Raw genomic sequence first — 23,796 nt, 5'->3', positions numbered from 1 at the left:
TTTTTTTAAGTTTATTTATTTTGGGAGAGAGAGAGAGAAAGTGGAGGAGGGGCAGAAAGAGAGGGAGAGAGAATCCCAAGCAGGCTCTGCCCTGTCAGCACAGAGCCCGATGTGGGGCTCCAACCCATGAACCGTGAGATCACCACCTGAGCCGAAATCAAGAGTTAGACGCTTAACCGACTGAACCACCCAGGTGCCCCTGATTCAACATCTCTGTATAACACTCAGTGCTCATCACAAATGCATCCTTAACCCTCGTCCTTCCCCCACTGTCCTCTGGTGACCATGAGTGTATTCTCTGTAGTTAAGAGTCTGTTTCTTGCTTTGCCTCTCTCTCTCTCTCTCTGTCCAAATGCCCCGTTCTGACACCAAGAACAAGTTGCCCGAGCCCCCCACCATCTCCTGTCTGCTGTGTCCCCTTCAGCCTGAGGAGGCCCAGACCACATGTGCCTCTGTGACTTTTGGGAGACCCCAGGCCAGGAGAGCACACGACCCTGAGTGACAGGCACAGCCAGTGTGTGGGGTCCTCTCAGCTCTGGGAGAGGGACCCCGCAGGTGGGAGGTCACCCCACGCACGTGTGTGCATTCGGGGGGACACGAAGTTAGTATCTGCCCCCAGCCTGTGTATAAACAGTGCCCTCGGGTGGAGTGAAGGAGGCAGGGGTGTGTACTTCCTGGGGACGTGATTCAGTTTGTTCACCTATACACTGTTTTTTGTTCTCCGTGGAACGGATCCTAGGACTTCCATTACAAATTCAGTTACCGGATAGGAAACGGGTCCAGACACACTTTGTACCGCGGGACAGACACCCAGTACTACTTTGCACTGCCCGCGGGCGAGCCCTTGGATGACTATAAAGGTAAGTCAGTCAGGCCGTGGGTGTGGGTTGCTGGCTGTGTTTGCTTACGGTCCTAAACCTTCCCCCTGGTTTCCCCAAACTACAAAATGTTAAAACTATGCATCTAGAAAATAAGTTCTCGGGGCACCTGGGTGGCTCAGTCGGTTGAGCGCCCAACTTCGGCTCAGGTCATGATGTCAAGTTTCATGGGTTTGAGCCCTGTGTTGGGCTCTGTGCTGACAGCTCAGAGCCTGGAGCCTGCTTCGGATTCTGTGTCTCCCTCTCTCCTGCTCCTCCCCTGCTCGTGCTCTGTCTCTGTCTCTGTCTCAAAAATATATAAATGTTAAAATTTTTTTTTTATTTAGAAAATAAGTTCTTATTTATTCATCTGGAAAAGTGTCATGCTTTTTAGATGAGGTGGATTACCTACTTTCTAGTGTAGAGACATTAGCGATACTATAAATAAATTTCTTTTAAAATTACAGCTGAGATATGGTGTAAATGCTGAAGTGCCAGGGAACATCTTGTGAGTATGGATTAAACGTTTGAGACCAAGCCGCCCCTTGTTTACTGACAAAACATGCGGTCTCTGGTGAATCCTGTGTTGGTTGTAGACAGAACCCAATCGGGGGGCTCCCGCCGCGAAGAAAACACGGGGGTAAGGGAATGTAGAGTTGAGTATGTGTTGTTCCCAGAGCAAAAAGAGCTCCACGGTGCTGGCAGCTTCCCCGACCCCTGTGCCGGCGGGCTGCCCCATTCTCAGCCGGCCACAGTAGCCTCCCTCCACTGCACGTATTAGATACCCCACCACTGAGGAAAACGGCCCCATCTGCGGGACCGTGCCCATTACGTCAATCTCGGGGGCTGACAGGGTGTTTTTTAGCCTTCTGGATGATTCTGACGTGCAGGCAAGTTTGAGAGTCACCCATCTAGAAGTTTCTTTGACCTGGCCACCTGAGAGTATTTCAGCCTGACGTCTGCAACTGGTTCATCCACCTGGTTTGCTTAAACCTCCTCTCTCCCCGAACCCCAGCCAGAAAGGTTTCTAGTTCAGGAAAGCCTCCCTGACCCCCAGTTAGACACATGTGCACCTTCTCCTGGCTGTAGGTGGGTGACACTGAGCAAAGGCCTTCTGAGGTGGACACCGATCCGCTCAGATGGGCACATCTGCCGTGTGTCCTGATGAGCACGGTGATGGTTGCAGGTGGTTTCAGGGCCTGCCTCACTTCTTCCAGAATGAAACCACACGCACCTTCTGTCCCCTGGAAAGTTTCCTCCAAATGGATGCTCGCCCCGCAGGCTCCCCTGCTTCCTGGTGTTGGGCACGAAGCCCTATGCTTTGATTCAGACTGGGCAGTGCCTCTCTCCAGACTCCTGCCCACAGGGCCATGTGGGACCCTGTCCGCAGGGGTGTGCAGACCATAGGGCTGTGCACATGCCCACCTAGGACGTCAGGGCAGGGCCTCAGCTCCGTGTTGGATGGATTTTTGTTTTGCTTTTTTAATGTTTATTTATTTTTGAAAGAGAGAGCATGAGCAGGGGAGGGGCAGAGAGAGACGGACACACAGGATCCGAAGCAGGCTCCAGGCTCTGAGCTGTCAGCACAGAGCCTGACACAGGACTCAAACCCACGAACTGCGAGATCATGACCTGAGCCGAAGTCCGACGCTCAACCGACTGAGCCCCCCAGGTGCCCCCATGTGGGATGAATTTGTAGACCCATATTTCAGGCCACAGTCACTGAGCAATGTCAGGGTGAGTGACGTCACCCAGGTCATTCCAAAGACCCCACAGGAGTTACAGTTGTCGACACGGGGATGATCTGTTCCTTCGAGGACCTGACTTGAAGATTCCTACGAGGGGGAACGCAGGCAGACTGAATACAGTGCAGCAGACCCTTAATCCCAGCCCATCCCATCTCTGGACTGAAGGTTCTACAGCCGCAGGGGTCAGGGTGGGGTCCACCTGAACTCTGCCGGCTCCCGCTGCCTTGCCTGCGTCCCCTGCTTCAGCGGGAGGGCCACGTCACCTGCAGTGGGGTCCCTGCAGTTCTTGTTAAACTGGCTCTCTCGCAGCTGACATGGGGCCTCCCCATATCCACGGGCTCAGAGTCCTAGGACGGGGGGAGCCCAGAATTTGCTTGTAGGGGTGATGGGGTGGCCAGGGTTCAGGGACCACAACCCTCAAAATTAAGTCCCAAATCCTGGGCCCCGTGTTTTGGGTTGAGATGCTTTTATGAAAGCCCATGGCATGCCTCTGTTTTGCTCTTTTGCGTGACTCCTGTGGCCGGCCCCGTGGCTTTCATGGTGAGTGTCATCCACACCCCAGACCCTAGGCCTGCACCACAGGACGGAGTTTCTGATGCCCCAGAAAAGGCATTTCTGACCACGCTCCCATGACTTCACGCAGACTTCCTTTGCCTTTCTCCAGACTTGCCGTGTCTCTGTACGTGACTTAGGAGCGGCTTAAAATGTTACCCCAACGCCTAATCCTCCGTTGCAGACTGTGGCTTTCGTCCTCTGGGCTTCCCACAGCTCCATCTTCCCCCTGGCCCAGTGCTCCCAGGCGGGACCGGTCCCGTTTGCTGGTGGCCTCGAGCTGCCGGCTACCAGGGCCTGCAGGTCAGACGAGTGAGTGCCGAGGAAGTGGGAGTGAGCAAACCACCTCCTGGCTCCTGTGGCCTGTGGCTGTTGCTTCTGCTGCCTCTCGTGACTGCACCCATGTCCCCAGCTCTCTGGTGCTCAGTGTCCCATACTGCTGTGGGGCATTTTACATTGGAACGCCAGACCTCGCCCCTAGGATGGGGCAGCCACACTCAGTGCTCACGCCTCACTCTGTTGTGATGCACGGTGTCGTTACTGTTCTGGTGATGGCTGGCAGTAGACAGTCTGGGTCCTGAGGTGTTGGTATCCTCTGTTACGTTCCCTTCCAGTCATGCTGTCCACCGAGATCACAGATGGCTCGGGCTCCCGGGTACAGCCGTGTGCCGTGGCGGTGACTGTGCTGCCCCGTCTCCACGGGGGTCTCTGCCTGGACGAGGACATGTGAGTAAGCGGCACAGAGACCCCGGCGCGTGCCTGCGTTTCCTCGGGGCCGGGTCTCCCCCGGTCGGCCACGGGTGGAGTAAACGATGGCTCCTGGGGTCCCATCTTGTCAGGATGAGCAAAAGAAATCATCATACTGAGATATCATCTGTGTGCCACTCGTTCACCCATATACAGAACACAGTCCCGGGGCGCTTGGGGGGCTCGGTTTAGCATCAGACTCTTGATTCCAGCTCAGGTCATGATCTCATGATTCGTGAGATCAAGCCCAGCGTCGGGCTCTGCACTGACAGCACGGAGCCTGCTTAGGATTCCCTGTCTCTCTCTCTCTCTCTCTCTCTCTCTCTCTCTCTCTCTGCCCCTCCCCCCTTAAACTATATAAACAAACCTTTAAAAAAAACATAAAAGTGTTTAATTTTGATGAAGTTCAACATCCTAATTTTTCTCTTTTATCGCTTGTGCCTTTGGTATATCTGTAGGATTTACTCCAGTGTTTTTCTTCCAGGAGATTTCTAGTTTTCTCTCTTACCCTGAGCTCTCTGATCCTCTTTGAGCTAACTTGTGTATGTGGTGTGAGGTAAGGCTCCAGGTTCACTTTTGCACACAGGGATGTCTAGTCCTTCTAGTGCTGTGTGTTGAAAAGGTCAGTCTTACTCATTAAATTGTCTTAGTCCTTTTGTCAAAAATCAATTGACTATAAATGCTATGGAGTCTCAATTAATGCTCTGTTCATCTCTATGTCTGATTTCATGGCACTGCCACACTGTCTTAACCACTGTAGCTTTGCAGTGAATTTTGAAATCAGGAAGCATGAATCCACTAACTTCGTTCTTTTTCCACATTTTTTTTGGTTATCCTGGATCTCCTGGTTATTGTTAATCTCTGCAAAAAGCCACCTGGAATTTTTATAGGGATTGCATTGAGTCATTTTGAATATCATCGTTTTGAGAATATGAAGTCTTCTGATGTATGAGCAGAGTTTTCCCTTTACTTAGATTTTCATTTCTTTCAGCAACATTGTATAGTTTCCAGTGTATAGGTATTGAATATTTTTGTCAAATTTAGTTACAAGAATTTCATTCTTTTTCATGCTACTGTAAATCAAGTTGTTTTCTTGTTCTCTTATTTTGGATTTTAATTGCTAGTGTGTAGAGATACAATTGTGTCCCACAGCCTTGCTAAACTCGCGTGTCTGTTCTAACAGTTTTTGAACGCATTCTTTGGGTTTTTCCACATAGAAGAGCATGCTATCTGCAAATAGAGTTTTCCTCCTTTCCAATCTGGATAATTTCTTACTTCTGGCTTAACTGCATTAGCTAGACTCTTCCAGTTCAGTGATGAGTAGCCTGAATATGGAAGCCAAATGTGGAAATCCCGGTCTTGCTTCTGATCGTGGCAGGGAAACATTCCCGAACATTTAGCGTGACCTTAGCTGTGGGTTCCCTGGAGTTGTGTTTTTTTCAGGTCCAAGGAGTTCCTTTGTATTCCTAGCTTTGGGGTATTTTTTTTTCACGACAGGGTGTTGGATTTTGTCTGTGTTTTGCTAGATCCATCAAGAGGATTAAGTGGGTTTTGTCCATCCATCTGTTACCATGGTATATTACCTTGACTGATTTCCATACTTGAGTTACTCTTGCGCCCTGGGCACAGACCCCTCTTAGCCATGGTGCGAAGTCCGGCATAAGGACATACCATCCGGTCGGAGTGTGCACGGCACTGTGATTGTGGGTGCTGTCTTCCAGCTCCACTGTGAGGATGTGTGCAGACCTTCAGCCTGCTGTAGCCACACTGCCGTCTGCGTCCAGCCCCGCACCGTACCCCCTCGTTTGCCACAATGCGTCTCTGTCGTCCTGTTTGCCGGAGATCAAGGGTTTTGTGCAATTCTGATGTGCTGCCTCACTGGGTCTCTTTAGTTTCTCTTGCACAGACCATCTCTCCTCTGAGCCATTCTCTGTCTGCCCCGACCTCCTCACCCGCCCAAGAAGATTTCTATCACAAGTACCCCTGTCTCTGTAGGCAGGCCGAAGAGGTTCCCAGCATGTCGGAGCAATCCTGATAACTCCCCAATTTCCTTCAGATATAATTCCAGCCTGAAGCACCTGTCCACCCTCCAGCTGATGGGCAGTTACGCAGAAATCAGGAACTACATCACCATGATCGCCAGGATCCTGAGTCGCTGGGCTGCGGAGGACAGAAGTCCCCCGTGCGGCCAGTGGTCACGAATACAGGATGCGCTGATTTCTTCCGCATGCAGACTGCCTTCCGCAGATCAGGTACCATCAGGGGCAGGGCACGCTCGGTACCTGTGCATGGGCATCGGGTAGCAGGGCCTGACTCACCAGCAAGCGGCCTTACTAAAGCAGTCAAGAAAGAGGACCAGGAGGGCGTGGCTTGGGCGCGAGGCTGTGGCCTCTGTCACGTGTGCTCATTCTTCCACAAACAAATGCTGTCGGTTCACAAGAGAGGCCGTGCAAGGTGGTTACCACTGCAGGTCACTGTGATGTGACCCAGCTGACTCTGTCTTGTCAGTGACGTGCCGGAGTTACGTGTATGATTATGTGCAGCTTCTAAGGAAATGGGCGTGTGTTCAAATGTCACTGCCCTTGGTCACTGCCCGTCTGCACCTGCTGTCCCTGATTGCCACTAGAGAACGCTGGCATCTTAGAACATGTGTCATTGTAGTGTTGATCCTTCCTGAGCTGGTGCTGTTCCTTCCTTCAGGACTCTCTCCCCCTTGTCCCAAGTTTCCCTGAGCTCTGCCCTCCCTCTCCTTCCGCTCTGGTCACACTCCAGGTGGGCTGGGGGAAGTGGACACCCTGCTCCCCCTGGGAAACTCAGGTCAAGGGGACACTGGGTCCCTCCATGGTCCCTTGCCTCAGAGCCCCGGAATCCGCTCCGGCTGCAGGAAGGAGCACACGGTGAACCGTTTGACTTTAAATTGCATAAGTAACCTTCCCTTTTGCCTCCTTGTGCTTGCTTGTTTCTCCGGGTCAGGAGGAAATGCTTGATTCTGTTCTCCTGTTCAGGGACCTCCTGCGCTTCCCTCACAAGGTGAGTGCCGTTTCTTGCCAAGTGTATTTTCCTGCTTTTGTGCCTAACTGGGAGGATCTCCGTCCGTTCTCGAAGAACGTACGGTATAGGGTTTGACCCTTGAATTAGAAACGGGACTACTCTCGCAAATTCACCTGAATAGCACGGCGCATCCCAGAGCACGGGGCAGGAAGGTCTCCCTAATACAGAAGTTTGAACGCCCAAAGTAGAGACGCATTACGATGGTGTCGTCCGTACTACACATACTTCTGGTTAAGGGGGTCGCTCTCTGTTAGAGTGGGTGCTGGGTTCTCCAGTCCACGCCTTCTTTCTCCTTGCATCTCTGGCCCCACTGCCCCCATTCCCTGATGTTCTCACTGCCTGCTCACTGGGAGGGGAGAGGAGACCCCACCGAGGTCGTCTACACCAGCCCTCAGAGCGAGCTGCAGCCCAGCCTGTTTTCCAGGGCCCCCCTTGCCCTGGCAGGGACGCCTCACCACCAGGAGGGCTCACCCCCTACTTGTGCTCAGTCCCATCCGGGCCACCTCATCGCTCCCTTGTAGCAGTGTGACTGCTGCCCCTTGGCGTCGTGAGGGCCCCCGTGTGGTTGCAGGTGGTGGCCCCTCTTCAGAGCAGAACCTGCAGAAGGTGGGCTCAGCCCGCCGTGACTCACACACAGGTAAGCTGTCGGGATCTGGCTGCCTGCCCCACCTCACCACAGAGCCTGCTCCTGACCCAGTACCTGCAGACTCCCATGCTGCCTGGTCTGCCCCGCAAGGGACCTCTCTGGGCACAGCCCCTTTGCCTGTGACCACTGTGGGCACCTCCCTTCTCCGTTGCCTGGTGGGTGCACAAGGATCTCATCATGGCCTTTTCGATTAAAGGCAAGTGATGTTGTTGAACTGATGGTCTCCACCCTGTCCTGCCCAGGAACTCCTCTATGTAACCCCTGACTCTGCTCCTTGCCCCTCCAACTGCTCCCTGCCCCTCCAGCTGTGCTCCCTTCCCCTCCAACTGTGTTCCCTGCACCTCCAGCTGTGCTCCCTGCCCCTCCAACTGTGCTCCCTGCACTCCAGCTGTGCTCCTGCCCCTCCAACTGCTCCCTGCCCCTCCAGCTGTGCTCCTGCCCTTGCAACTGCTTCCTGCCCCTCCAACTATGCTCCTGCCCCTCCAGCTGTACTCCTGCCCCTCCAGCTGTGCTCCCTGACTCTCCAGCTGTGCTCCCTGCCTCTCCTGCTGTACTCCTGCCCCTCCAACTGTTCCCTGCCCCTCCAACCATGCTCCCTGCCCCTCCAGCTATGCTCCCTGCCCCTCCAGCTGTACTCCTGCCCCTCCAGCTGTGCTCCCTGACTCTCCAGCTGTGCTCCCTGCCTCTCCCACTGTACTCCTGCCCCTCCAACTGTTCCCTGCCCCTCCAACCATGCTCCCTGCCCCTCCAGCTATGCTCCCTGCCCCTCCAGCTGTACTCCTGCCCCTCCAGCTGTGCTCCCTGACTCTCCAGCTGTGTTCCCTGCCTCTCCCGCTGTACTCCTGCCCCTCCAACCATGCTCCCTGCCCCTCCAGCTATGCTCCCTGCCCCTCCAGCTGTGCTCCTGCCCCTCCAGCTGTGCTCCTTGCTTCTCCCGCTGTGCTCCTGGCCCTCCAACTGCTCCCTGCCCCTCCAACTGTTCCCTGCCCCTCCAGCTGTGCTCCCTTCCCCTCCAACTGTGTTCCCTGCCCCTCCAGCTGTGCTCCCTGCACTCCAGCTGTGCTCCCTTCCCCTCCAACTGCTCCCTGCCCCTCCAGCTGTGCTCCCTGTGCCTCCAACTGTGCTCCCTGCACCTCCAACTGTGCTCCCTGCACTCCAACTGCTCTCTGCCCCTCCAGCTGTGCTCCTGCCCTTGCAACTGCTTCCTGCCCCTCCAACTATGGTCCTGCCCCTCCAGCTGTACTCCTGCCCCTCCAGCTATGCTCCCTGACTCTCCAGCTGTGCTCCCTGCCCCTCCAACTATGGTCCTGCCCCTCCAGCTGTACTCCTGCCCCTCCAGCTGTGCTCCCTGACTCTCCCGCTGTGCTCCTGCCCCTCCAACTGCTCCCTGCCCCTCCAACCATGCTCCTTGCCCCTCCAGCTATGCTCCCCGCCCCTCCAACTGTGCTCCCTGCACCTCCAGTTGTGCTCCTGCCCTTCCAACTGCTCCCTGCCCCTCCAACTGCTCCCTGCCCCTCTGACTGCTCCCTGCTCCTCCAACTGCTCCCTGCCCCTCCAGTTGTGCTCCTGCCCCTCCAGCTGTGCTCCCTGCCCCTCCAGCTGTGCTCCTGCCCCTCCAGTTGTGCTCCTTACCTCTCCTGATGTGCTCCCTGTCTCTCTTACTGTGCTCCCTACTTCTCCAACTGTGCCCACCGCCTCCAGAACATTCCCTCATGAACACAAGCTCCTTTCACTCCTCTGCACCCATATAACCAGGGCTGTGACACCAGCCCAGCCCATGACATAGGTGTGGCAGGAACAAGGGACTGAGTGAGGACGTGGATGACTGTTACCTTGTTCCCTCCCTCCTGCCCGATCCACGTCCGCATCACCTTGAATTGCTCCCCGTCAGTGACCTGGGGAGGAAGGCTGGCCCCCAGCAGGGACACATCCCCACAGCTGCCCGGAGCAGACCTCAGAGAAGACACTTTAGTCAGTGACGCTCACTGCCTTTAAGGCATTGGTGGCTTCCCGGCACCTTGAGGACAGAGTCCGTTCTCCCGCGTCTCACGCCTGGGCTTCACTTGCTCTGTGTCCTTGGCACTTCCTCTTGTACCTTCCGTGGCCACCCACCATGTTCCTGTCACTGAATATTCCTTGCACCCCTGAACCTATATGTTCTCCCTCAGCCTGGAACGTTCCTGCCCCTCTTCCCGGGGAACATACCGTTTTCTTCCCCAAAGCTAGGTTCAGGTGGTGCGTTCTTGGTGGGCTCTCCAGGGCCCCGCAGGCAGAGCTCACTCGTTCTGGACAAGTCTGTAAGTGACCGCGTTAGGGCGCTTTAGCACCTCTGACTGGTGATCACTTTCTGCACGCCTGTCTTTGACCTCCAGGCGACTTAGCCTGCTAGGATCTCACACCAGGTTGGGACAAGTAGCGGACCATCCCGGCATGTCAGCAGCCTGTCCCCGTCATGCGCGCATGCACAGGTGTCAGTGGGTGGGCTTCCCAGGGTGACGCGGGCACCCTGGGTCCTGTCAGCCCATGCCCCCGAGGCTTCCCAGGCTGGAGAGAGGCAGAGAGAAGGGGCACCACTCATCAAGGATGTTGCCCGTAAGTGCCATCCCGCACCCCCATCACATCCCCCTGAGAGGACCCGTCACAGGGCTGCTCCTGGGCTCTGGACACCTGGGAATGGAATTACTCCTCCGGGCCAGGGGGTGACTTGGTGGAAGCCGAAGACATCTGCATAGGTCCCGCTCCCCTGTCTGCGCACCCCGGGGTCTGCCACGGTACTGGCCTCAGTGTGGGCAGACCTTAGCAGGGTTGTCATTTGCAGAAACCATTTCCAGTAATTTTGATTAAAAAGTAGCCAGTGTTGGGGCACCTGGGGGCTCATTTGGTTAAGCGTCTGACTCTAGGTTGCATCTCAGGTCATGATCTCACAGTTCGTGAGTTCGAGCCCTGCGTCGGGCCCTGTGGTGACAGTGCAGAGCCAGCTTGAGATTCTCTCTCTCTCTGCCCCTCCCCTGCTCATTCTCTCCCTCCCTCTCTGTCTCTCCCCAGCTCTTTCTCTCTCTCCCTCTCTCTCTCAAAATAAAATAAACTAAAAAAATGGCCAGTGCGAAAGGTGGGCATAATGTGTTCTTTAAAGGCATTTGTTTTACTTGAAATAAGAACTTATTATTTCAATTTTGAGAAGTTACTTTGTGTGCGGTGCCTGTAATAGCAGTTTCAGTGTGTTTCCAGGCGAGTTTCATCTCATTGCTGGTGAAAGAGTTTGATGTCAGGAAGTGTTTCCAAGCCACGTTTTGGCTAAACAAGCATGGCTGTCAGAAAGTAGAATCTTAATTTCGTTTCATCAATACCCATTTACTTGGCAATTGCCGGGAGCTGCCAGGGCACAAAGGAGGGACACATTCAGTGCTGTCTTTGGGGCACCCATGACGGGCGCTAAATGCGGGAACAGACACACTTCGGTAAATATGCCAGGTCCTGTAAGGAGGAGGGGGACAGGGAGCTCCAGAAACACGGGCAGTGATGCAGAGTACTTTGCCTGGTGGGCACTTGACGTTGGTTTTAAAAGATATATGGGAAAGAATCATGATTAATCCTGTCTGGTGCAGTAATGGCGTCGTGGGCACATCTTCAGAAAGAGTTCTCATGTCAGCCGTACACACTGACATGTTCGTGCATGGAAACAGTAGAAACCATGCAATTTGTTTTTAAATATCTTCTTAGAAACCAAAGGAGAGGGAGAAAATCTCTTGTCGATGAGTAGTAGTCACAGCTGGGTTATTCTGTTTTCATGTATGTTTGAAAATGGTCCCTATTAGGAGTTTAGGAAAAAAGAGAGTAAAGTAGGATTTTGCCGGCAGATGCAGGGAAAGGACACTGCAGGGCAAGACGTTGATGCTTGGGGAACCATAAGAGGGTCGCTGGGTTCAGACCCAGCAGCGTCTTCACGTAACGGTTATTAGAGACCCTTATTTTCTCTGGTCGTTTCATGGGTCAGGAGACCGAAGACCAGAAAGGAAATTGGCACCTCTGAATTTGGCCAATCTTCCACTAGGCAGAACCCGGGCTCGAACCCCGCCATCTGGAGCTGTGGTGCTGCATTTGCTGTTTCCAGGAGTGATGGAAGAGACAGGTGCAGGGAGACTGGTTACGCCTTCGCTTTTCCCGCAGGTAAGCTTTACGAGTGCAGCTCTCGTCCTGAAGTCCACCCAGGCGCTCCTGGCTCAGAGCCTGCTCTCGGGGAGGCCCGCGGTGGCCGAGGGCACGATGCTGGAGCTCATACTGCTGGTGTCTGCCATCTGGGAAGTGTCCGACCAGGAGACCCCGAGGAACATGGGCTTCCTGCAAGAAGAGGGCATTAAGGTCATCTCGGCCCTCTTGTTGGTAAGTCAGACTTCATCTTCGTTGGTAACAGCCATCCCCTCTCGTGGCTGCTTCTAGACACCGAGACCATAACTGGTTCCTGAAGTTCCGTGTGGCTTGTTCTGGGTGGTCGTGGGCACCTTTGGAGATTTTTGGTTTGAATTTCGAGTGTTTCGTGCGAACGCTGTAATGTTCACGATAAAACTTTGCTTCCGTTCCATCCTTCCGTGTTTTGGTAGAGTCCCTTTTGGGGTGTCTGGAGCGGTGCCTGACTTAGAGATGGCATTTCTCAGCACGCTTTCTGCTTCTTGAGGAGCAAAGTGAAGTAATACAAATGATTTCTAATGTGCGTTAATGTGAAAAGCAGCCCTCTGATACATAACTACCTCCCTCCTGTCCAGACCTACTGGTTTAACCGATACTTGGGAAATCAGAAATACACAGATGCTCCCCTCATAGCAACTGATTAACAATTATGCATTTAGAAACACGAGCTGCTCACCTCACACCCACCCTGCACTAAACCCCAAGGCACGCACTCCTGTCTACACAGCAAGACCACGCAGTATTGAGGCTCCTTCTGGATGGGCTGAGAAACCAGAAGGATAGCAGTTGTCGCAAAATGAATAGAAGGATAGCGGTTGTCGCAAAGTGAATAAAATGTTCCAGGCACAGGGCCCAAAACCAAAGAAAACAGGTTGTGTGTTATTGGTATTTGGTGTTTACATCCCCGTATCACCAGCTAGTCCAAACTACCTTGAGATGAGCTACCTTTTCATGACTTTGTCTCTCCCCTGCTTCTGGATTTGAGACCGCGTACTCATTTGTGCTGTGAGCGTTTGACTCTCTGCTGTTCCAGGACGGTCTCTCTGCAGCCAAGAAGCATCAGCTCTGCGTCAGCGCTGGGCAGATGGAGTTCTGCACGCTTCTTCATCACGACTGTCAGGGCGCCGTGCAGAGCCTGGGCCCCGTGCGCGTGCATTTACCCGGCAGCCTGGCCAGACAGAGGCCTGCGGCAGCGGGGATGCAAAGCCCGTGTTACATTAGCCAGCTCATGCTCTTCAAGAAGAACCCATATCCGGGGCGACGAGCTCCCGGCCAGGTACCATACGGCGGGTGACCCATCCCTTCCAGTGAGCACCTCCGCCGTGCAGTGGTTACACTTTGATGGTGAAGAGAGGGGTCAGCATGGCACGTTTCGCTCAGGTCCAAGAGCGGGGCCGCTTACAGTGTGCGGTTGGCTCTAGTTTTCTTGGAAGAAGCTTTTAGCAAAACTAGGTCTCCCTGGGATCCCGGGACCTGGGCCCACTCAGTATTGCCGAAGGGGCCGTTTTACCTGTTTCTGCAAATCAGAGGAAGAATGTAACTCTGTGAGACTTGAGACGGGGCTGCCTTGGGCCCACTAGCCTGTACCTCTTGTCTTCCACACTTACCTCACCGGCCCCTCGAGGCTGAACCAGCAAGCGCGGCTGCCGGGTTCTTGGGGGGTTTGGCAGAAGAGGGGACCAGAGTCAGAGCAGGGTGTGAGAATGGGGAGGTCGGGGAAGGTGGGGCCAGCTCTTGGCGATTCTGGGAGCCCCTGATTTGCCTCCTGCACCCGGAAACCACCTGCAGAACCCCATCGTCGCAGGGAGCTGGGAGGGCAGAGTCGGCGTCCTCCGTGTGTTCCACACCCCCCGCTTCGCTCAGGTACCCGGTAAATGTCTGACGACTGAATGACGTACAGCTTATCTTGGTGAAAAATGCTCATCTGAGAAAACATCGACCCGTTGTTATTTTCTTAGGGAAATAGAAATGGCTAGTCAGCATATGAAAATCATTCATTTTTTTTTACATTTATTTATTTTTGAGAGAGATGGAGTGCAAGCTGGGGAGGGGCAGAGAGAGAGAGGGAGACACAGAGCCTGAAGCAGGCTCTGGGCTCCGAGCTGTCAGCACAGAGCCCAACGCAGGGCTCGAACCCATGAGCTGTGAGATCATGACCTGAGCCGAAGTCGGTCACTTAACCGACTGAGCCACCCAGGCGCCCCGAAAATCATTCAAATTAACAAACAGGAAATAGAAATCAAAATGATTTTTTTAACATTCAGCAGCACAGTCCTTTAGAGAGACTCGCTTCTGGGGAGGCACGGCGAGCAGGCGTCCACGGTGCATGTTCTCCGAGCAGCTTCACGCGCCGGACCTGCTGCTACACTGAGCCTACAGAGGAAGGGGAAAAAGAGTTATTCAAAGCAAGATGTGCTGTTTCACTTATTTATTCAAAACAACATTATGTGTGATCACCTAAATAGAAATGTATCTAAATGTTCGACAGAGGGATCCAGCTCACTGGTGATTTAAATGAATTATTATCCATGAAAATTGAAAGCCAGTTGAAATTACGCGAGTCAGGGGCTTTTAGTGACTTTGGAAGACTCTGTGCAAACAGTGAGGAGCATGCGTTGCGTGCCCAGTATGTGTCTGGGGCACAGAGACGGGTCGGGACGCAGCACCCCAGACGAGTTCTCTGAGCCACGGCGCCACAGGCCAGCTATCCGTGTCTCTTCTGTACGCCTTTCTGTACCTTCCTGATTGTCTACGATCTGCCGCTGTTCTTCTGGTGTGAGCTGTTAAAGTGAAAAACGAAACTACTTTAGACTTTAGAAATTATTAATATAATAAGAGTAATCACAGTCCTGCCTTCCTAACCAGTAAAGGGAGCCGCATTTCTCCACCCCGCCCCCTGCTGTCGGGTGCCCAGTACTGCCACCCGGCTCCTAGGTGCTCCTGTCTCGGCAGATTGGCCCACTTGTCGCCCTGTCCCTGTTCACCTGCTCCGGCAGAAGGCCCATCAGCAGGCAGCGGCTGAGGGAGCCTGTGGTCGTGGAGTTCGGGGAGGAAGACGGCCTGGTGAGGGGGTCTTGCCCAAGCCACCTCGACTTCACGTAGGCCGCGCGGCCTCATGTGCCTTGACTTTTCCCAAGGCAAATTTTGCTGACCTCGCTTTCCATGTGGTGACAGGATGAGAGGAGAAACAGGACGACCTTTGCGTTGCTTCGGGAGACAGTGAATTTTCATCGGTTCACCGGGCGTTCCGAAAGCCCCCAGGAGTCTCTGCAGATAAGGATAGAATTCTCTAGGCCCATTTCAAGAGCGTTCCCGGTCATGGTGCTGGTAAGGTGTGTTGTGGGGAGGCCACCAGGGTTTCTTTCCAGCCAGCGACAAAGTCCTTGCAAAAAGCTACAGAGTAAATTTACTTTTAATTCTTTTTTTATGAAGTTTATTTATCTTGAGAGAGAGAGAGAGAGTGGGGAAGGGGCAGAGAGAGGGGGAGAGAGAGAATCCCAAGCAGGCTCTGCACTGTCAGCAAAGAGCCCGGCTTGGGGCTCGAACTCATGAACCTGGAGATCATGACCTGAGCCGAGATCTAGAGTCTGATGCTCAACAGATTGAGCCACCCAGGCGCCCCCAGGGAGTGAAATTCACTTTTAATGCAGTCCTGAGCTCATTGTCTAACAGAATTATGTGCCATATTTGACATGGTCTCCTGCTCACAGAATAAGCTTCCTGCCGAGTTTTTCCTGATTTTGGATTCCTACCTGCTCAGCTTATTAGCATAAGAAATGCCCAAATACCGGTGGCCTCATTAAGAATCCACTTCTCTCTCACCTTGTAGACCTGGGTCAGAATCCTCTTACTTTCTGTTTATTTTTCTAAGAAGAAAAAATGCGTTCAAAGAGATGTATCTGAGGAGACTTGGTAAACGAATCCTGTCTCTCAGCGATGTTGAGTCAGTGAGGCCTCGGGAGGCCCGTCCTATGGATAAATCACAAAAGAACACAGGTGAATGACCACCGGGGAGGTTTTTAGGAGTGAATCCTGCATGAACAGAGCCAGCGGATGCCGCCGGCGCTGAGAGCTCACTTCCGTCTGGGTGGGCCCGTGGTTCTTCTGGATCATTTCTCCTCCCCGAGGGCCGCATCCTTCAGCTGTCGGACAAAGCTTTCCTCCGTCTGTCCTGCTGCCCTGCCTAGGTGGGCACCTCAGCTAGGTGTGTCTTCCACAGGGGGACGTCCACACCGCATACAGCACGGACTCAGTGTATGTCGGCTGACCCTCATCTGGTCACACGAGCTGACCCACTGAGTGGGAAGCATGGCTCTTTGCTTTTTAAAAAAAAAACACACACACACTTATTTATTTTTGAGACAGAGACAGAGTGTGAGTCCGAGAGGGGCAGAGAGAGAGGGAGACACAGAGTATGAAGCAGGCTCCAGGCTCCGAGCTGTCCGACGCGGGGCTTGAACTCACGAACCATGAGATCATGACCTGAGCCGAAGTCGGACGCTTAACCGACTGAGCCACCCAGGCGCCCCAGAAGTTTTTATTTTTAATGCAGTGAAGGGAGGGAGGGCGTGTAGTTCTTACTGAGAGCCGGTGCTGCCGGGGGACACGCACAGTGGCCCCGCGGAGTCCCAGCCCGCATCCTTGTCCTTTCACAATGTCGCATGACAGAGGTCCTCAACAGGAAAAAAACAAAACAAAACTGGACACTGTTGCTTTGCTTTTCCTTCCTAGGTTCTCTGAGAAACCTACTCCTTCCGATTTTCTCATGAAAAAGGTCTACGTCTGGGATGAGCCGATGGTACACATGTATGTCCCTGCCGCTTCTCTGAGAGGTCAGTGCACAGGATCTCACGAGCCTTAGTTGTCCGTGTGATGACAGCAGCTGTCGCAAGACATGCACAGACAGCGGGGACTTTCCTACTCCTGGTGGAAGTGTCATGCCACGTGCAGAGGCGGCCCGTGTGCGTCCAGCCTGACCCCGGTGTGCAGCGGTGCCCTGGGCTGTGGTTGCCGACCCTGCCCGTCTCCCTCTCCCCAGCACCTTCCCGTGGCTTCCGGTTTCTGCAGCACCTCCCTTCCTGGCCTCCACTACCCTCTGCGGACCCTCCAAACTCCTCTTTGGTGGACCTTCCCCGACCCCCAGGATCTCTCTGGTGGCTGCTCCCCTGACACCTTGTGTTTGCCTCTCCTGTTTGCTGCTCTGCCTCCCGGCATCAGGGCCATGACTCGACGGCCTCCCTGCAGCCCCAGGATCTCTCCCGGCCATCAGCGGGCAGGGCAGGGCAGGGCCAGTCTGGGCCGACCTTGTTTGCTTAGGCTCCTGAGTCTCTGTTGTTCCCAGAAGGCAAGAAACAGGCTGGCTGCTTCGGGGCATCCACACTCCGTAAGCATGTGGGCCCAACCAATTCCGTGGGCTGTGGACCTTGCACAAGCATTGGCTTCTGGCTGGTGCACCTGTCGCCTCTGTTTTCATGTTTCTGTCGGATCTCTTTTCCTCTGAGAACCGGGCACTGTGAGCTCCTTGTTTCTTTTCAGCATGGACAACATGGTTAACCATCTTCAGATTCTCACTGGCAGTTTAAAACACTTTGCCTTTGATGTTTCTTTTTAATAGTTTTTGTTTGTTTAGTTTATTTATTTTGAGAGGGAGAGAGCCAGTGGGGGAGGGGCAGAGAGAGAGAGAGAATCGCAAGCAGGTTCCGTGCTGTCAGCACAGAGCCTGACGCAGGGCTCAAACCCACGGATCGTGAGATCGTGACCCGAGCCGAAGTCAAGAGTCAGATGCTTCACCGACTGAGCCACCCAGGCGCCCCTCCATAGTTTTTTATTGTAAGAAATTTCAAACCGACATAAACCTAGGGAAAAAAAGAAAAAAGGTTGCAATTTATATGTCATTTCAGCATTATTTCACACGTTTAAAGATCACTACCTCCTTTTTTGGTGACCTATTCATATATGCCCATTTCTCTCTCAAGTTTATTTTTTCCACATTTTTTCTATATTTTTCTATATTTTTTACTTTGTTTTCATTGGGGTTTTTTTTGCGTTGCAAACTTTTAAGAGTAAAATTTATCAACTTGTTTTAAGTTACTCTTAGATTTTTTTTTAAATTTTTTTAACGTTTTTTATTTATTTTTGAGACAGAGAGAGACACAGCACAAACAGGGGAGGGTCAGAGAGAGAGGGAGACACAGAATCTGAAACAGGCTCCAGGCTCTGAGCTGTCAGCACAGAGCCCGATGCAGGACTCGAACTCACGGACCGCAAGATCATGACCTGAGCCAAAGTCGGACACGTAACCGACTGAGCCACCCAGGCGCCCCAAGTTACTCTTAGATTTTGAGTCCTAGTTAGAAATTCGTTCCTTATACCCATGTTCTGAAAGAAATCATTCACATTTAGGTTTTCTTTTGGTGTCTATATTGCTTCATTCGTTTGTGTTTAGATCTCTGATCGATGCTTCTCACTGCAGGTGGTGTGAGATACAGGTTGAAGTTCATAATTTTTTGAAAAATTTTTTAATGTTTATTTTTGAGAGAGAGACAGAGACAGAGCATGAGCAAGGGAGGGGCAGAGAGCGAGGGAGACACAGAATCCAAAGCAGGCTCTGGGCTCCAAGCAGTCAGCACAGAGCCTGACGCGGGGCTCGAACTCATGAACCATGAGATCATGACCTGAGCCGAAGAACTGACTGAGCCACCCAGGCACCCTAATTTCATGTTTTTACAAGTAGTTGGTTGTCTCAAAATCATTTATTAGGGACAGGTCTCCGGGTGGCTCAGTCGGTTAAGTGTTCCTCTTCGGCTCAGGTCACGATCTCACGGTTCAAGAGTTCAAGCCCCACGTTGGGCTCCACACTCTCTCTCCCTCTGCACCTTGCTCATATGAACCCTCTCTCTTTCTCTAAAAAAAAAAAAAAAATTAATTAGTGTTTTAAAAATCTTAAGGGCAAATTTTAAATAAATGGACTATTAAATTTTTTTTAAAGATTTTATTTTTAAGTAATCTCTATACCCAAAATGGGGCTTGAACTCACAGCCCTGAGATCAAGAGTTGACACAAGCCAGACAGGCACCCCAAATATTTTTGTTTCTAAGCATAAAAGTCATCCAAAAGTGACGGGCTGCCTCCTCATGGTTACCTCACTATTCTTATCGGGACGACAGCAGACTCGGGATGTGCTGGTATTTGGCAGGAGGCTGAGGGGCCAAGGAGAGCAGGGGTAGGGTGGTGTGGAGTTGGAGAGGCTGACTCCTGCCCCATGCCCCCTGCCTCACTGCCCACTACCCCCCTACCCACTGTCCCACTGCCCCCCTGCCCACTACCCCCTACCCCCCTACCTGCTATCCCACTTGCCCCCTGCCCCCTACCCCCTACCCCCCTACCCACTGTCTGACTGCCCCCCCCGCCCACTACCCCCTAGCCCCCTACCTGCTGTCCCACTGCCCCCTGCCCCCCTGCCCACTACCCCCTACCCCCCTACCTGCTGTCCCACTGCCCCCACTGCCCCCTGCCCCCCTGCCCACTACCCCCTACCCCCCTGCCTGCTGTCCCACTGCCCCCACTGCCCCCTGCCCCCCTGCCCACTACCCCCCTACCTGCTGTCCCACTGCCGCCACTGCCCCCTGCCCCCGCCCCCATACCCCCCTACCTGCTGTCCCACTGCCCCCACTGCCCCCCTTCCCACTACCCCTACTGCCCCCTGCCCCCTACCCCCCTACCTGCTGTCCCACTGCCCCCACTGCCCCCTGCCCCCCGGCCCCCTGCCCCCTACCCCCCCTACCCGCTGTCCCACTGCCCCCTTCCCACTACCCCTACTGCCCCCTGCCCCCCTGCCCACTACCCCCCTACCTGCTGTCCCACTGCCCCCACTGCCCCCTGCCCCCCGGCCCCCTGCCCCCTACCCCCCTACCCGCTATCCCACTGCCCCCACTGCCCCCTTCCCACCCCTACTGCCCCCTGCCCCCCTGCCCACTACCCCCCTACCTGCTGTCCTACTGCCCCCACTGCCCCCTGCCCCCCGGCCCCCTGCCCCCTACCCCCCTACCCGCTGTCCCACTGCCCCCACTGCCCCCTTCCCACTACCCCTACTGCCCCCTGCCCCCCTGCCCACTACCCCCCTACCTGCTGTCCCACTGCCCCCACTGCCCCCTGCCCCCTACCCCCCTACCCGCTATCCCACTGCCCCCACTGCCCCCTTCCCACCCCTACTGCCCCCTGCCCCCCTGCCCACTACCCCCCTACCTGCTGTCCCACTGCCCCCACTGCCCCCTGCCCCACTGCCCACTACCCTCCCCCACCCACTGCCCCCCTGCCCTGGCCACCTTTGGGGTGCATTATGCCTTTTTGCAAACTTCAGGTTGTATTGAGTTGGTTTTTTTTCTCTCCTTAGACACAAGCTTGGGATACTTATCCTTACTGGATGCTGACTATGACAGAAGCCCTCAGAACAAGTATTTCGCCAAGGCCGTCAACTACACTGTGCGTTTCCAGTGGCTCCGATGCGTCTTCTGGGAAACGAGGGAATGGAGGTCTGCAAACTCCTCTCCGCAGCCAGGAGCTTCTCCAGGGAAAGTGAGCTGCAGGTAGGGACGTGCTGGTGAGGACGAACCTGACTTTTACACCACGGCTGCATTTTCCTCTGCGTGGGGCCCAGCGTGGGGTCTCCCTGGCCGTGGCCCTGGGAAAACTGTGCGTCCCTCCCGTCAGCAGGTCTGGTCCCCTCCATGCTGCAGGATCTGGCTCTTGGGTTCTCTGTACCCTCCCCTCCCCAGGGTGACGGCACATGGTAGCTGTCCCCCCCACATCCTCTGAAGAAATGTGCTGGTGGGTGGGGGGTGGCGCCTGGTGTCAGCCGCCTCTGCGCGTTCTTGGGGGCGCGTCTGCACTCGGGCCGTGGGGCGTCTGCTCTCGCCACTCCCCCCCACCCCCCGTGCCCTGGCGCCCCACCTGCGGGAAGCCCCCCAACCGCGTGGTTGTGAAGGCAGATTTCCTGTGCAGGAAAGTCCCCACACGGACCACATTGGCCCTCTGGAAGATTTGGGTGTATCGGTCACGCTGCTCAATTAGAAATTCTTTATCATCTAGGCAGAACGGGCAGTCCTGTGAGAGGCTCTGCTGGGACCTTTCCACTAGAGGGGAGGGTACAGTGATCGGGCACGTTCAGAAGTAGAAATGGCCATTTCCTTCTTAGAATCGAGTCTCGGGGCGCCCAGGTGGCGCAGTTAGTTGAGTGTCTGACTCTTGGTTTCAGCTCAAGTCATGATCTCACAGGTCGTGGGATCAAACCCCATGTCCGGCTCTGTGCTGACAGTGTGGAGCCTGCTTGGGATTCTCTTTCTCTTTCTGCCCCTCCCCTGCCCATGTGTATGTTCTCTCTCTCTCTCTCAAAATAAGGAGGGAGGGAAGGAGGGAGCGAGGAAGAGAAAGAGTGGGAGGGAAGGGAGAATGGAGGGAGGAAGGGTGGAAGGAAGGAAGGAAAGGAAGGGAAGGAAAGGAGGAAGGGAAAGGAAGGAAAGAGGGAAGGAAGGGAAGGGAAGGGGGGGAAGGGGAGGGAAGGGGAGGGAAGGGGAGAGAAAAATCAAGTCACGAGGAGCCGTGTTTTGTGGCGTCTGTTAGGAGGCCGAGATGCCCAGCTCACGCCCATGTCTGCATGTCTCCCTCCTCTTCTTCGGTTGTGCTGTTCAATTTATACGGTGCCCAGGCTAGTAAATCACCGGCCCTACTGTAACGGCTCAGTATTTACCTCTGATGTCAAACTGACCACGAACGCATTAACACAGCCGTTCATTCTCCATCACATCCCGCCGTCCGCGGGCACTTTTCCACAAGCCAGGAGCACGAGAATGAACGCCACACAGGGTCTGCTCACGAGACAACGAGGGAGAGGTGGGTTTTAGTCAAACAAAGTCAGTCTTTTGGTAGGAGTGACGGTGACAGGGTCCCTGTACCCCGAGTCTGCTTAGTGGCCACTCATCTGCCCACAGCGGGGCTGGGACTTGAACTTGCTGTGTCCGGGCCTGAGCTGGACTGTGCACGGTGTGGACACTGAGGTGTCTGCAAAACAGGTGTCTGTTATAAGTGCTGCAACCCATCACCCTTCCCGACCCTCCCTTAATCCGCGTACGTGACACTGTCGACACGGCCCTTGACACACACGTGCCGTCCTAAGCTGCATCTCCCTCCTAGCTACGATCGCCTCGCACCGGTCTCTGTCGCAAGAAGAAACCTGAGCGCTGGCTTTTCAGTGGAGGGCGTTTCCAAGCTGCAGAGGTGAGCTCCGTTTTCCAAATGAGAATAAAGTTTTGTTTGCCCCACTGACCGAGCGGGACACCCAGGTATGCCCGAAACCCGCGTCCCTTACGGTCAGCTTGCCTTTTGGAATACCCGTGTTACTATCGTCTGGAACGTCACGTACATTTCTCTGTACTTACATCCACTGACAAGAGTTGTATAAACAGGAAAGTCAGCGCGCTTCCCGTCAGGCTGAGCCTTGGCTGGTCCTTCTTGCCAGGGAGGATGTGGTGGTTTGCTCGTCCTGGTTTATGTGTGTTCGTGGCTCCCTCTTTCTCTTCAAAAGTGTCCCATTTTGTTTTATTAATATTATTTTTGAAATTAGTTTGGTTTTTTGTTTGAGTGATCTGTCCACCCAACATGGGGCTCGAGCTCACGACCCTAAGACCAAGAGTCGCATGCTCTAGTGACTGAGCCAGCCAGGTACCCTCCAAAAGTGTCCCATTTTAGAGAATAGATTTGGACTCAACCCTATTCTATAGCCATTTTTTGGTATAGAAACAGTGTATTTGGGGGCGCCTGGGTGGATCAGTCAGTTAAGCATCGGACTCTGGATTTTGGCTCAGGTCATGATCTCACAGTTCGTGGGTTCAAGCCCTGCATAGGGCTCTGTGCTGACAGTGCAGAGCCTGCTTGGGACTCTCTCTTTCTCACTCTCTCTCTGCCCCTCCCCCACTTGCTTTCTCTCTCTCTCTCTCTCTCTCTCTCTCTCTCTCTCTCTCTCAAAATAAATAAATAAACATAAAAGAAAGAATACGTGTGTTGAATTCTGAACTACGGGTAAGGAGAGTGTGAGCCATGGAGCGGGCGTCCTCTGCTGACTCTTCAGGGTCACGCACACAGAGGAGGACCGGGCTTGGCACACAGCAGGTGCCGAGTGGGTGTTTGCTGAATGAGTATCTGAATTTTCTGGTGAGCATTGGGTGTTAGGTTTCTGTGCCATATCTCATTGTGATGGGGAATCTGGCTGTACTTTATTAATCCTGGGGACACTGGGGTCACCAGGAGCCCAGTGACTGGGACTCAGGACAGCTGTCCAACTGTGGTTTCAGACAGAACTTCAGGGGGCTGAGCCGTCAGGGGAGGGGCAGCCCCTGGAGTCCTGCAGGGACAGGAATGTTCTGGGAGGACAGCAACCCCACGAAGCCAGGCCCCACACCCGCCCTTCGAAACCCCGTCAGAGGCCCGTAAGACTCCAGTCCAGGTTAGGGTGCTGGCACAAGTGACTTGAAGGGGACCCCACTCCATGGGTCTGGAGCGTTCGGTGCCCCCTGCCCCCGGCCAGCGCTGATGCCTGGAGCAGGTGGCGAGTGACAGGTGTAGGGGCGCAGGCAGCCGGAGCACGCAGGACAGGGTCTGCCGGGAGGGAGGAAAGGAACACCCACTGCATGCACGTGTGCAAGCCCACTACGGATGTCGCACGTACTGCTCAGCGAGACGGCTGTTCTCATCACATTCCTTTTTCTCTCTCTTTTTTAATTTTTAAAATTTTATTTATTTATTTTGAGGGAGACAGAGACAACGTGAGTGGGGAGGGGCAAAGGGAGAGAGAGAATCCCAAGCAGGCTCCACGCTGTCAGCGCAGAGCCTGATGTGGGGCTCGAACCCACGCACCCAGGAGATCACGACCTGAGCTGAAATCAAGAGTCAGACCCTTAACAGACTGAGCCACCCAGGCGCCCTGTTCTCATCCCATTTCATAAAGAAAGCTTCTCAG

General features: G+C 54.1%; 1 protein-coding gene across 1 annotated transcript in view; it reads left to right on the top strand.

The window, feature by feature from the left end:
- The window catches only part of PKD1L1 (polycystin 1 like 1, transient receptor potential channel interacting), a 119,335-nt gene that overhangs the window by 57,133 nt on the left and 38,406 nt on the right, over positions 1–23,796 (top strand). The window contains exons 23-33 of the mRNA XM_047096626.1: positions 740–860; positions 3,772–3,883; positions 5,961–6,156; positions 6,878–6,934; positions 11,769–11,981; positions 12,820–13,062; positions 14,739–14,849; positions 14,961–15,118; positions 16,518–16,618; positions 20,179–20,371; positions 21,975–22,058. Coding sequence (XP_046952582.1) covers positions 740–860; positions 3,772–3,883; positions 5,961–6,156; positions 6,878–6,934; positions 11,769–11,981; positions 12,820–13,062; positions 14,739–14,849; positions 14,961–15,118; positions 16,518–16,618; positions 20,179–20,371; positions 21,975–22,058 — 1,589 coding nt within the window. The remainder of the gene's footprint in view (positions 1–739; positions 861–3,771; positions 3,884–5,960; positions 6,157–6,877; positions 6,935–11,768; positions 11,982–12,819; positions 13,063–14,738; positions 14,850–14,960; positions 15,119–16,517; positions 16,619–20,178; positions 20,372–21,974; positions 22,059–23,796) is intronic.

The sequence above is a fragment of the Lynx rufus genome, unplaced genomic scaffold, assembly GCF_022079265.1.
Source record: "Lynx rufus isolate CCGP_SWC_20201006 ecotype Redwood Valley unplaced genomic scaffold, mLynRuf1.p SCAF_4, whole genome shotgun sequence".
Taxonomy (NCBI): Eukaryota; Metazoa; Chordata; class Mammalia; order Carnivora; family Felidae; genus Lynx; species Lynx rufus.
This window is presented reverse-complemented; position numbering and strand designations above follow the sequence as displayed.